Source organism: Salarias fasciatus, unplaced genomic scaffold (genome assembly GCF_902148845.1).
Source record: "Salarias fasciatus unplaced genomic scaffold, fSalaFa1.1, whole genome shotgun sequence".
Taxonomy (NCBI): Eukaryota; Metazoa; Chordata; class Actinopteri; order Blenniiformes; family Blenniidae; genus Salarias; species Salarias fasciatus.
The window spans coordinates 199,539-213,493 of NW_021941239.1; the positions used below are offsets into that span (position 1 = coordinate 199,539).

At 44.6% G+C, this 13,955-nt stretch overlaps 1 protein-coding gene across 1 annotated transcript in view; it reads right to left on the reverse strand.

Annotated features, from left to right (window-relative positions):
• The window catches only part of LOC115384442 (SLIT-ROBO Rho GTPase-activating protein 1-like), a 47,692-nt gene extending 39,435 nt beyond the window's left edge, over nt 1–8,257 (reverse strand). The window contains 4 exon segments of the mRNA XM_030086717.1: nt 1,920–1,968; nt 1,970–2,013; nt 2,015–2,081; nt 8,067–8,257. Of these exon segments, the coding sequence (XP_029942577.1) occupies nt 1,920–1,968; nt 1,970–2,013; nt 2,015–2,081; nt 8,067–8,209 (303 nt within the window). The 5' untranslated portion in view covers nt 8,210–8,257.
• Between the last annotated feature and the right edge of the window lie 5,698 nt (nt 8,258–13,955).

Sequence of the window (13,955 nt, forward strand, 5' to 3'; positions counted from 1 at the left end):
AAGAAGGAAAGACAGTAAGAAAGATCCATTTTATTATTCCTGTACTGGAATTAAAAACACAAAATGTGGGTGTTTGCAAAAGGAATCCGTGGCTGCAGCTGCTTTTAAAAAGTTACCACAAAGGAACTGTGAGAAGATGCTCAGCGACAAGCAGGTCGACCGGACGATGCTGCCGGAGACTCTGGGGTCTTTCGCTGCACCTCACAGCGTGGCGCCTGAACTTACAGGGAAATAAAAACCGCTCTTGATGTGCTGGATGGATGACAACGGTACAGCTGTCTGCTCCGGGCCGAGGGAGCCGACGTAACGTGGGGGACTTCTCTGTTGTTTGTGCCTCGTTATTGAAGCTCTGCTGAGATCAAAGGCTCGGCGAGGCTTTAATTAGAGGGCGAGCGGCGTCTCGGGTCTCCTCCGAGCTCAGACCTCCCACCAGGCTGCTGTTTGTCTGCACAATGTCACCTGGATTCACAAAGGGGCCGCGGAGTTTACAGGGACAGGCATTCCTCCGTGCCGTGGGACGCGGCGGATTCCACAGCGGTGGGTAGACAGGGAGTAATGACAGGACTGAAGTGCCACTTCGCTAATCTGAAGACTGTGAGGATTTGGCAAAGGCCCTCCAAAGTTGTACTTAGAATATAAATGTGCATTGAGAGCAGCCTGTCATTATGATCATCAAAGTATTCTGAATTGGTGGGGAGGCAGTGAGACTAACCTCTGAAAAACGACTGTCTGCTTTACATCTGGCCTCATTAGTACAACCCTAAGCCTTTAAACACTATCAAAAGGACGTGACGGCTGCAGTTTCCTGTTTATGCGATGGAGGGTGGCATGAGTATTTTATAACTGAAGCCTCGTGCAATCAGACGAAACCACAGACAGCAACATCGACGGAGGATGCCAGCTACTTATCAAACTATTTTTTTCACTTTTTGAGCATGAAGGTAAGATGCTAAGGGCTCAGACTGGAAAGAGGCACAAAAACACAGAGCTAAACTGACAGGAAAGCTCTCCTCTGAAGAAAACACACTTTGTAATTTAGGTCTGCGGCGAGTTCCAGTGACTCCTGCAGCATAGGAGCTCATGATCTGTTGGGGAGTTGTCATCTTTGTGGCGGAAAGGGCTGAAGATCGGTTTTGGTCGTGAAGCCACTAAAGACCGAAGGCCTACGGATCTGAAACTGTGGTGACTTGGGTTCGGCTGCATTACGCTGAATTCAGAAAACTCAACCACGGGATGCTAATGGAGCATCGTACCATCAAAGCAATGCCGACCGTGTACTGTATAAATCATACTGCACGTTCTACGGCTAATTATACCCTGTTGTCAGATGGGGGGGTTAGAGGAAAGTGAAAGACTGTTTATTCAACACCGGGGCTGTAATGTTGCTTCTCGATCTGGATGCACTGAGAAATCTGGATTCTGTTAGCGGGGACTTCAACAGTTTAGTTGATCAAAGAAAAAGAAATGCATTTGACCCCTGCATAAGGGTCAAACATCAGTACAGTAATAAGAACTTAAAAAAATAACAGTGAGGGAGGTCTGAGCAGTCAAAAAGAGACTCCCGGGACGTAGAGAAACAAGAAACCAGGAAACAGACCACGACACCATTAACTACAAACTCAAAACCAATGGAACTGAATCTGTGTTAAACACAGCAAAAACGGGTTTGTCCAAGAACTAACAAAACTCTGAGACCGGGGTCCGTGCAGATCAGACCAGGAATGAAGAGTCATTTGAGATTTATCAGTTTTCAATGTAGATTAGAAAATGACTGGCCTCCAGAGTGCCGTGACTCCCAGTCCATCTTCTCCTGGGATTGTGAATCTCAGAGTTTCAATATCTTTAAATGATGTTTGATCTCAGCAGTTCCATTACGGGTTCAGCTGCGGAGGAACCGGTAAAGACCTTTCAGGCCTCACCTTTTTGAGCAGCCGTGTGGAGTCCTCGCTGATCTGCATGACCTCATGATGACGTTGTGAGGTAGATGTCGCTCAGAGTGGCGTGGTCCTTGCTTCTCCCGCCGGACTTGATTCAGCAGCAGGTACCAACAGTTGACCGGTGACAGCAGGTTCTGGTCTTTCCTGAAAGGACCAGGCAAAGAGCGAGCGGTGAGATCTCTATGAAACGAACGACTAATCAGGTCATGTCAGTTAATGAATAATAAAGATGATAATTCCAAAAAATACAACCCACAGCATGACTGATGATGAGTATTACAGATTAACCAATAAACATCTTTAGTTTCCAATAAATAAAAAAAAAGGATCAATTGAACTAAATTCTACTGCATCATGCTCTTTGTGAGTTGAGCTCCAGCAAGACTCAAATCTTCAGCATTCCCCAAAAATAAGCTGACGGTCTTGTAAAGCATTTGAAAGTGATTCACGTCACGATCCTATTATAGGTATTTAAACATGTTTCTGTGAGGCTGTGACAGTTTCTTCCACAAGCAGGATGCAGGCAAACAAGCGCTTATGCGCCAGGGCTTGTTACTAAAGAGGAGGAGAAATGCGTCATGGGCATCCCTTGGTGTTAAATGCCCCATATACCGCTGGCTCGGGCTTAAAAGGTTCTCCATATATTCCAAGGACTTACACAGTCGAGTTGGAAATACTTGTATCGGTGACGTTTCTGGGCAGAGCTCTCACGACGACTCCCTACGACCGGAGAGGAAACTGCCGCAGACTTTAAATATACACCGAGGCCTGAAGTTGGAGAAGCCGTGCAAGTATTTTAAGTGAAGCTGGCGAGAAGAATTCTGACAGCAGCAGACAGACACAGGAAGGAAAGAGGAATTGCAGGCAAAAGGGGGTAAGAATAGAAAAGAGTTTGGAAAAAAAAAAAAAAAAAGGGAGCCCGAGAAGTGTTTCCTGTGCTGTGTGTCGGCTGTTTCCAAGCTAACTGTAGGACATTGTCCAGGCCAGAGTGAGCTGTGGGGCCCTGTGTAGCACGAGCCTGCAGGCGGACTTCCTCTGGGTTAATCTATAACATTCCTCACTGCCTGCCTGCCCGCCTGCACAGAATATAAGCGGGTTTGCCTGTGTACACGTGTGTGTGGTGTGTGTGTGTGTGTGTGTGTGTGTGTGTGTGTGTGTGTGTGTGTTTTTAGGGGTCTGGGGTCATGTCTTGCAGAACCATATGGAGGTTCGCCCTCTATTCCCCCCCTCATAAAGTCAGTTTGCATAGACGGGCAGCACTTGTCAACACAACAGGTGAAATCCTGCACTCGGAAAGTGACCCAGCCCTGAACCGGCCCTCGGTTCTGGCACACATCTGCTGCGAGAGCACAAAACGAGACAAATGAAAACTGATGCGAGCATTCCGACCGGCTGAAATGTTCCCCGACTATCTGCAAAAACAGGAAGCAAACTGCATTTGATAAAGCGAGAAGCCACACAGGCTGACATGGAAAACATCCGAAAGCAGTCTGTTTCCAAACACATACGGAGAACAGTGATTTGGCTGGAAGCTGAGAGGCGTACGAATGCCACATGCAGGAGAAAGGACACTTTCAAAGAACCAGAAAACAAAAAAACAACAACAATAAAAAAAACAGTGACGTGGTCCCACAGCTCAAGCAGCAGCTCTGCTGGACAGCATCTGTCAAAGAGCGATTACCATAAAACCTTTCTGCATTATGCATCAGGGGGATGCAATGCTTCCACTCTATGATACTAAATATAGAGCATTGGAGACCACTGTGTGTTTATTATTTATGCACACCTTTGCATGTGCGGATGCAAACTGCCAAGCAGCTGCCGGCTAGAAGCAGCTGGACAACATCAGGATACAGGCAGCGGAGTCCAGAAACGATCTGATTGGATGGCAAACAGCTGAAAGTGAAAGCCTATTACAAATAATTGAACGGATTTATCGTAAGTATCGGGATAATTGATTATGTGGCTTCAACATCAGCACCTGACTGTCGCTCACTTGAAGCCAGAGCCCTGTTCTTTTAAATGATGCTTGATAGCCGCTCAGGATTTGTTTGAAGAGTCAGAAAGTAAGATAAAGAAGTGAGCAAACCAAACACAACTTTGGCAAAATGCTGATTTGCACAAACACACATTAATGCATCCTCAAGGGCTGAAGTTTGTTTGCTGATGAGCTGACCTACAAAACCACGCAGGAGATGTGCAGTCAAAACAAGGACGCGCTAAGAAAATAAGTGGGGGGGACTCACAGTGGCCAGTGACGACATAACGCCCCCCTGGGAGCTGCCTACCCCACATAATGGCAGGAAAATCTCTCAATGTCATCATTTCCCCTTCAGCCACGGCAGGAACTGGGTCAGACGGCCTTCGACAGACAAGACGACCCCCTGCCAGGCTGACACGCAGGTATGAAAGGACACCCGGCGTTCAGGAAAGGCGGGGAAGGAGATGAGTGAAATGGAGAACTCATTAGCAGCCTGTTGTTTTCTGCCCCCGTGTGTGTGTGTGTTTGTGTATCTGGGCGCACTGTCCATCCATTCTGTCTAAATCCACGGGTAACTGGGTCACCGTCAACACACTCGCACTTACACACAGCAACAGGATGCAAACAATGTGAGATAATTACCACTTCAGAATGCACGGTGCCGAAGCAGGAGCACAAAAAACATCCTCCAGTGTCTCAGTGATAAAAAGCTTTCATTATGAAGTACAGCCGTGGCCTCAATGACTACCTGCAGGTCGAAGGTTTCTCAACGTACTAGAGAAAGTTTAAATCTCAGAAGTAAGCAACAGGTTGCAACAGCAAGGAAATGCATACTTTTCTTGGGATCTTGTAAATAAGTCATGACTATCACTTTGCACAATTAACAATACAAGCACTTTCACCGGCACAGACTTCACCAGAGTGGAAATCCAAAAGTGTATCGTACATGTAGCTGTACTGCATGTAGGCCGACATACAGCGCTGTCGTGGACGTCATGTCTTGGTAAAAATCATGGGTGTCAAACATACTTTAGTTCAGGGGCCATACAGCACAATTTCGTCTTCAGCGGGCTGGACCAGTAAAATAGTGCCATAAAAACCTTTAAATGTTTCCAATTTTCATGAAGCCTTCAGGTGAAACAGTGAACTGTTTATGTGTGTTTCTACAAACTCACCCTAACAGCATGGCTTTGAGCAACGAGCAGCATGACCAGCATCTCGGCTCGGGTCTCAGTGTTGTGTGTGTTTACTCCAATTAAGAAATTTATTTTATAAAAAAGTAAAAAACGTTTTCTTTTAAACTGTTACAATTTGATAGATGGTTTAGAGGGCTGGAGCCTCTTGCGATCCAGTTTTGACCCGCGGCCCTTATGTTTGATAGCCCTGGCATAATGAAAATAACCACAGTTATTTGGGGTTGTTCCTTCATGCACACAACTTTGATGAACCGGGATCAATATCAGTGCATGGAATCTTACTGACATGTGATAGGAGAGGGAGTAGTGATGTTTCCTGATGCCAACAAAGCTCACTTCAGTTTAATCAAACGACAACACATGGCCGACAGTGCAGTGCAGCACACACGGCAGCCACAGTGTGTTCTTCACCTGCTGGTTTATCCGCAGGCTGGAACTGAACCAGTCCTCCGACCAGGAGCTTCATTCTGGATAAAAGCAACATGTTTCAGACAATCCCAGCTGTGGCTTCTGCGACATGAATAATTCAACGAGTCCGCAGGATCTCTCCCTGAACAAACTTTACATAATACAGTATGTGTTTGTTTGCGTGTGTGTGCTCAAGAAAACGGGATAGGGACCGAGGAGTGTTCATATTTGCCGACTGAAAGGCAGAGGAGCGACTCTCACGCCACTGTGATTGTGGTTTTGCTTTCTTCTGATAAGAAAAGGGGACACACCTGAGTGATACCGGGCCTTTTCCTCGGACATTGGTGGTTCATCTGGTGTCTAATGCGACTGCTGTAATTATGAGATACTGCTGTTTGTCTGGCTTCTCCTGTGCTTTTGGTTTTATTGAGCTGCTGCAGCATTATCTGAGACAGAATGTGTTCTGGAGACCTTCTCTACTCTACTTTATATAACCTTGTTATTAAGTTTGCCGAGCACTCTTTACAGCTGTTTTTTTCCATTACTGTGCACTGAATGTACCTGTGGCGACAATGAGAAGGATGGAGGAAAAAAAACAAAAACAAACGTCTGCAGCAGAAGAACATTTGATCCATGCACATTGGACTGTCTTGGATGTATTGCCATCAAAATATACATTACAAAGAAGAAAAGAATGTAGGCTAATGAATAAGAGAGTGTGTTTGTGAAGGGGGTGTGTGTCGTCACAGGAGTTCACTCAGGTTCCTGGAAGACACGTTGTTAAAAGTGTAAAATAAACCCACGGCTGAACAGACAGCAGTACTTCAACGTTAATGCGTTTTGTCTGCCAGAAGTTGACAAAACAGTCAGGGATTAAATTATCCCGCCGATTTATTACGTCTTGTTTCATAATGAACAGTTGTGCGCTCCTGTGCAGGGGCCAAAAAAATATTGTTGTACTTGCAAACCCTGATGGATCTTTAAGCAAGTACTGTTATTCTTATGAGACTGGAATTTATTTCAATGCGGCTATTTTTAGAAAAATAGCTCCACATTTCAGGGGAAACATTGTTATTTCAGTGCAGGCCATCGAGCACAGTAAGTCTGTTGGTGGCACATCACTCTTTACTTCACTCCTGTTGGATAAAACAGCTTTATCCAACATTTTTAAAGGTAATTAAAGTTTGCAGGCTACTTTCAACTGGAAAAAAAAAGATCATGTGACAGCACATGCCATTCCTGCTCCTGGGGGGAGACTGGAGAGAGTCCAGAATATCGTCCACGCTGCAGCTTAATGCAGCTTCGAGAGAAAGAATGACACCTCGTCAACTCCACTCAACATCGGTTATGCAAAGCAGACACATGATTGCAGCTTCAGTGTCACCCACAGCAGCTGCCTGCTTTTAATTTCAGCTTGTTTTGATTAATTTAGGTATTTAAATGGTAATTTTTAAGCCACTTTTGGACTGTTTTTCATTTTGCCAACAAGACCTGTCAAGTCAAACTGGCTTGAGGCAGCTGACAAAATGAAAGGACACTTTTTGACACCGCAGACAAATTCATCCAATGAAAACAGCCCGGAGAACACTGAAGCCTTACTGTACGTGTGTTTATGTCGGTGCGAAAATATGGGCCACGTGATTTAAAACTCACAGGAAGGTTTTTAATGCTATTCAAATGTCTCCTATTTATTTAAGAAATATGCTCCGGTCGCTCGCCAAATGTTTACTCTGTGAATGAAGTGACCAGACTGTACATCACACAAAGAAAACCACAGAGCGCCATACCAGCCTACTCACCGAAACACACACACACACACGGGTACGTACAGCTGCTAGAGCCATTGACGCTTCAGACAAAGCAGAGCTGCTCGCAGACGGCGAGGACAAAAATACGAAAAAATACAAAAAAAAAATGTTTGCTCCAACCACAAGTTCAAACAATATGGTAATGTCTTCTTTTTCCATGAGGAGACTCCCACAGTGTTATAAGGCCAAAAATTGCAACCCACTTCAGTGTGAAGTAGATCCAAAAAAAGGCTCAAAGTCAAACTATGATGCACGGTGGAGACAAACGGTAGGATGACAGAGCGAGACCCGGAAAATAGAAACACCACTGATGAAGAATCCGAATCCATTTCACATCTCTAATCTCTAAAGTCAAAGGTGGAAATATGCTTGATTATGAGTAGTCTCCTGTTCATCTTTTGTGTATCTGTCTCTGCAACTTGGTGCATGAAGCCCTGTTTAGACGGCAGAACTTGAAAAGAATGGTAAAGGTTTCGGGGAGTTTTGAGTGTTTGTTTACATGACACCGGAGCTCGAAGCCACTGAAAACGCAGTATTTTGAAAATGGCTCCTGAAGTGGAAAATTTCCTGCACACTCCGTTTCCGCCTTCATGCAAAAAGGTTAAGATGCAACTTTCTGAAAACAACCGAGCTCCGTCTGCAGTTTTCTCCCATTGTCAATCTTTATAGAGCATTGCTGTCTGTGTGCATGTGTGTGTGATTCAGATCAAACAGGCATCAGACAGCATCTCCTTACTTGTACTGCTGGTGGTCCTTGGTGCTGCGCGTTTTTGCCATGAAGCGTTCGGCCAGTTTCTCCAGGTTTCTAGAGTATTCCATTTCAATCTCTGCCTTCTTCCTGAAGAAGTCCTGCAGGTCCTGCAACAGCTGGACCCGCATCTCCGTCTGCTGGTCCAGACATTTCTGCTGCTCCACCAACTGGGCCCTGATCTCTAAAGGAACACAGGAAATAAAACCAGTCGTTAGGGGGGAAAAAGCAAAGACTTTCATGGCTCAGGTTGGTTAAAGCCTTCAGAAAACACACTGCAACAGTAATGTATATGATCACAGCTCATGCAATTTTATTATTTGAAAATTAACAAAAAATATATATAGCACTTTTTAACTATAACGGTCCACACTGCGCAGTCACGCCAAGCAGACATTAACCACATAAGAAATCTACTGATGACAAAAAAATGACAAATGATCGGCGAGGCGAGCAATTATTTTGCATTAGGTGTTCACAGGGGTACGAGTGAATGGCCCAGCGCAGCTTATTATCCCTCAGTTATAAGTCTTCTGAATGCACACGCAGATACCAGGCTGGCAACGCCGGTCTCAGGTGTTTCATTAAGGCTGGAAATAACTTGAGGATGAATGGACCCGATTCCCACCACAACCTGAGTAACAGCAACTGACATACACACACACACACATATGCATGCATCCACGTAGACACATCTGTGTGCACTTGCATCAAAACATTGCTCCTTCAGTGTGTGAACGAGAAGTCAGTCCACTTAAAAAAGCACAGAGGCGACAGCAGGTCTTACTTAAATATGTTGTATGCACAGCTAAATGACCTTCAGACTGTTCCTCATTTAAATTTACATGTCCAACAGGACAACTGGGGACATAAAGCATGCACGCACACACACACAAACACAATCCCACACAGCTTGTTTCCTCCGTGTGTTGCGTCTCACCAGGGCCATGTATAATGGATTTCTCCTAATGGAAGGGAGCCTGGGCCAGACATCTTGAGCAGAGAAGGCCGATTAATGAGGTGATTTAGAGCCGCACAGGCTCCACCGTAGGGGGACGGAGTGATCCCTCATCCTAAATGTAGAAAACACTACTAAGGCAGCAACGTGCCTTCACGGAGGATTTGTTTAACACACTGCACCAGGTGTCATTATTAAGAAGACAGCTTGGTGGGTCTTACTGGCTGATCCCACACTAACAAAAGCTGGAAAATATCTGCACACAATCAGCTCGCCACAGAAAGGATGATGCTGCAGTTACATGAAAAACTGAAAGTCTCTGAAGTGTTCTTCGAAAGCAGATTGTTCAAGAAGTACTTGTGGTTTACATGCACTTGTTTTACATACATGCATTTTCACAAAGAACGTCGGCATCACTTAAAGCCGAGACCAAACTTGCGCCACAGCAGAAGGACGCGTGTGCTGACGAGAGTTAGAAGCCAGCCAGCACGGCACTTATTGAACACGCTTATTATTAATATGGAAGTAAAACAGACGGAAACAACCACGAGCACTTGACGGAAGAATTTCATGGAGACAAATGCATTTGCGAATAAGACAAAAGATCCCTAAGAGCACTTTAAAGAAGACCATCAATAGTTCAGTCAATCAAGCAACTAAAAGGCCAATCAAGTGCTGACTCAATTAGAGAGCTTCCACTCAAACAAGGGTGAATGATGCTTTGATGCATATGTGCAATGGGTATGGACTCGTGTCCTTAATGCAGTAATCAAATTACCAAAGGCTCGGCTGATCCCTACATCGGTATCGCAATGCCGATGAACGGAAAATTTCCTTTGGGCCATAGGAAACTGAATCATGTTGTCACTCAGCAACATTTTCCTTCTGGCACTCATAAGGTAATAAATCATATTCTGACAGATTGAATACAGCAGTACTAAATCTGAACAAATGCTTATCGCTGCAGTAAAACTCCCAACCACACTCAACCAACATTATTAAATGGACAATGACATTCCAAAGTGAAGTTGAGGCTTGGCACAGTTTAAGAACACAAAACTTTAATATGGCGAGCCATTGTCAGGCCGCCAATAAGCACTAAGAAGGAACCTGGCTTTAGATTTGACTGCACTTAAGTCCATCAGCTTTCTGATGAATAGGTAGGCGCTGCACTTGCTTCCTTCTCCAGAGGATGTTGGATTAAAAACAAAGCTGTGATGATTCTGACACAAAAGAGTGTACCGGATCATTTAACACAATTATACCCATGGCTGCATGTGAAAACTCATTAAATCATTCATTTTCCAAGTCAGGCATTGGCCATTAGAACCCGCAGCACAAAGCTGGCACATCAGGAAATGAATGCTAAAAGGCAAACACCTGTTGGATCAAATACTAGACCTGGTGAGCTTCAGAACAAAGCCAAACTCAGGAAAGCTCATCATGTTTCTACAAGGGACTTTCTCAAGGAAATGAAAGTTACATCAATCATGAATGTCAAAATGGAACTTATTTGGTTGACAATCCAGAAGTGACCTATAAGTTCCATGTTCGTTATAACGCTTATCAAATTAAAATGGCACATTCCCAGTCCTGTCTTGTATCTCTTAGATAACTGTTCATCTATGCAAAATAATTGTTTTCTGTATAACGGCACAAAACGTTCGATGATTTGTTTTGCACTTGTAGATATTTCCTCGTTCTGCCTCCAGAAGAAAGATTCAGCTGAAGCTGCTCCAACACTGACATTGTTCCTGCATAATAACTTCACTTGAAATATTTCATTTGCAACCACAGCACCACCAGCTTGGAATACTCGTTCAAATTACAGGATGTGCCCCTGTTGAAATAAGTAAACATACAAATCTAACCAATTCTCCAAGATACGCCTGAAGTACAGCATTAATGCTAATTTTCAATATATTCCTTTAATCCACTCGGCAATACTGTGATAATGATTCTATCACCAGTTTTAATAAAGCCAGCCTGGATTTACAATTAGATTTAATTGCATGTTTGGGCCACAAACAAATCACAGACACTGAAATATAATGAGTTAATGCATGGCAAAATGAAAAATAATTCTATCAGGAGAAGTTAACAGTGAAAATAAATAAAGCTTGAATCTTCTCCTCGATGACTCTAAAGCATAAACAAAGCAACACAAATAAGGATGTTAATGTGAATTAAACGGGTGCAGAGGCGCTGAAGAGCGCGCCTCCCTAATGACAGGATCTCTTGGGGGAGGACATAAGCACTCACGTTGCCTGACTCAACCTGTGGGAAACAGGTTGGATGTGGAGAAGAAAAACAAATACTAATGCTGCACAGGATGACATGAGGAAAACACAGAGTGCCAAGCAGATGTGTCAGAGGAAGGCCTCTTACATAGTTATGCCGACATGGCTCAAAGAGGCGTAAATCAGCTTGAAGCAAGGCCTGTCAAGGAAACCACTTGTCTTTTTTTTTTTTTTTGTACTGACATCGCACTTTACACTTAAAACAACCCAAAGACAAATCTGAAACACTTCCATGTTTACCCACTTCATAGCAAACGTGACCTGAAACGACGATCTGACAGACAGTGAGCAAGTTAATCTCATCGCATAGGCAAATGTTTTACATGAATGGCTTAGTAACTTTGCTGTTTGAGGCCAGTCGAGCATCTCCCTTTGATCACACCGAGGCTTTATGTGGATTCCCGCTAAGGGCAGCATCAGCTGTCTGACTGGTTTCTTCCTAAGCTCGCCCAGCCAAGAGAAACTGACACACAGGACCCCGAGAGCCTTTGCAATTCTCAAACCTGCAATCCAAAGTTTCTCTCAAGCGAGAACTATCTTCCCCTCCTACGGAGTGTCACTCTACTATTACATGGTGCATTCCTGCGTTTCTGAGGTCATCTGTATGGTAAACACGTGTGGAGCTCTCGGTGCCGAGGGATGTGGGCGTCGGAGGGGGCATCAAAGCCCTCTGTGATCCCTCTCAGACTACAGAGCTGAGGGGAGATGAGAGCACCTGTGAGCCGTCTTGAGAAACGATGCTCTGGGAAAACAGAAGGAGATCGGATTACACGGAGGAATAATACGTGCCTTGATTGGAAGGAAACATTTCATACAGGCTACAGGGGCTTTATTTTTTTTTTAGTCATAATGACATGACTGGTTAGCTGCGAGCAGAACTGAAGAACAACACATGAAGCTGTCAGCAACAAATCCAGCTGACTGATGGACATCCAGCCGGCGCAGACAGTGTTGATATGAACAATGACGGAGCGCTCTCTGGTCTCTGTGGTGATCAGTTTGGACCAAAGCCCCTTTGTTCCTGAACTGGATGTTATCCAATTGCTTCTTTGGAGGCCACATCAGATATTTCCCTCTCCCCCATTCATGGCAACAAATATGTCCAAAGTAGCAGTTCAGCATAGCAACTGATTTTCCAGATAGGCCCATGCTTGTCAAAGAAAGCGCCTCGTAAGCAGGATGGGTACTGACCCACAATGGTGACCCTAGGAGAGAAAATGGGCTACAGAATAAACAACTCATCCACCATCACAGGACCAAAACAGGCCCTTGTTTATTAACATTGCTATGAATCAGTCTGAAAGTGCATCTGTTACTTTTGCTGATTGCAGCAATGTGTTCCTCCCAGAGTGCCACAGAGACCTCGACTCTCAGAGTTCCTGCAGCTTCTTCTAGTTGATTACAGTTTCCACCAACAGCTATCTGGGACATGGCGTACCACATCAGTCCCAGAGCTGCACTTCCACAAGCAGAGTGGCTCATCAGCAGCACCTGAAATAGCAGCTGAGGCCCAGGGAGGGCCGGTACAGGAGGGCGCCCGGCCCCGCCATCTGCTTCAGATCTTGGGTTTGGGGCTCGGGGAATTGTTTGTGCCTCTTCTGGAGGCTGGATACAGACAGGATAAATGCCATCAGAGGTAATTACGAACAGGCTGATCAGTTTTTTCAGGGAGCACGAGCTTTCAATTACAGCTTGAGAGGGATCACATGGCCTTAAAGAGATTAGGGTGGATGGCATCATATGACATTTTGATAATCAACAAAGCCCTACTGCTATGCTGAAAGTGAGGCCATCATTCATGTTGCTCCTTGAAACATTAATGCCATATGTCTGAAATTATACAAAAGTAGCTTCACCCAAACCCAAACCATTAGATTGATAAAAGCTGTGTCTGCCACTTTGAACATGAGTCAGGGGGTTTGAACTGGATTTTTTTATGTCTTGTGGTCATTAGAGACGTGCCGTTTGATCTGCTTTACCTTTGAATAATCAGCTTTTTCCCCTAAACAAAACAAAAACATTCACTGAAAAGTCCTTGCTGATGAGATATCAGTTCAGTCGTTAAATCAGTCAAGTACTAGGCCCAGGTGAGAAATGCAAACATGTGATAAGAATGACTTTCATTTCATATCAAAAAGGCAAACGTTAACGTGTGAATGGCACCACACACGGCACACACCTGTGCCCTTATCAGCACAGTCTGCACAGTCGGAGTACAGTCCGTCCTCCAGCTGTGTGAGCTGTATATTGAAACCCAGATGCAACGTACAGCACTGCAATCACTCTGAACCCCTTGGCCATCCACCTCATCTTCTTCTCTTCTTCACATTCCTCTGCCTTCTTTCTCCACACTGTTAATGAGAGGCAGATGGACATGAACTGAAGGCTTGCAATATGACTTAATCTTTACCAGCACGTCTCTGCAGAAGTGCCTTTGCGTGCCAGGAACTGGAGAAACTTCAAGGATGACACAAAACAAACATCATGAAGAGACCTTCAGAGTCTTCAGGTGGTCATATTGACAATAAAGAGTGAAGAAGCAGCGACACAGCCAGGGCCAGACAAATCACTGAACACATCATTTCAAAAAAATTACAACTCCAATTCAACTGGAGTCAG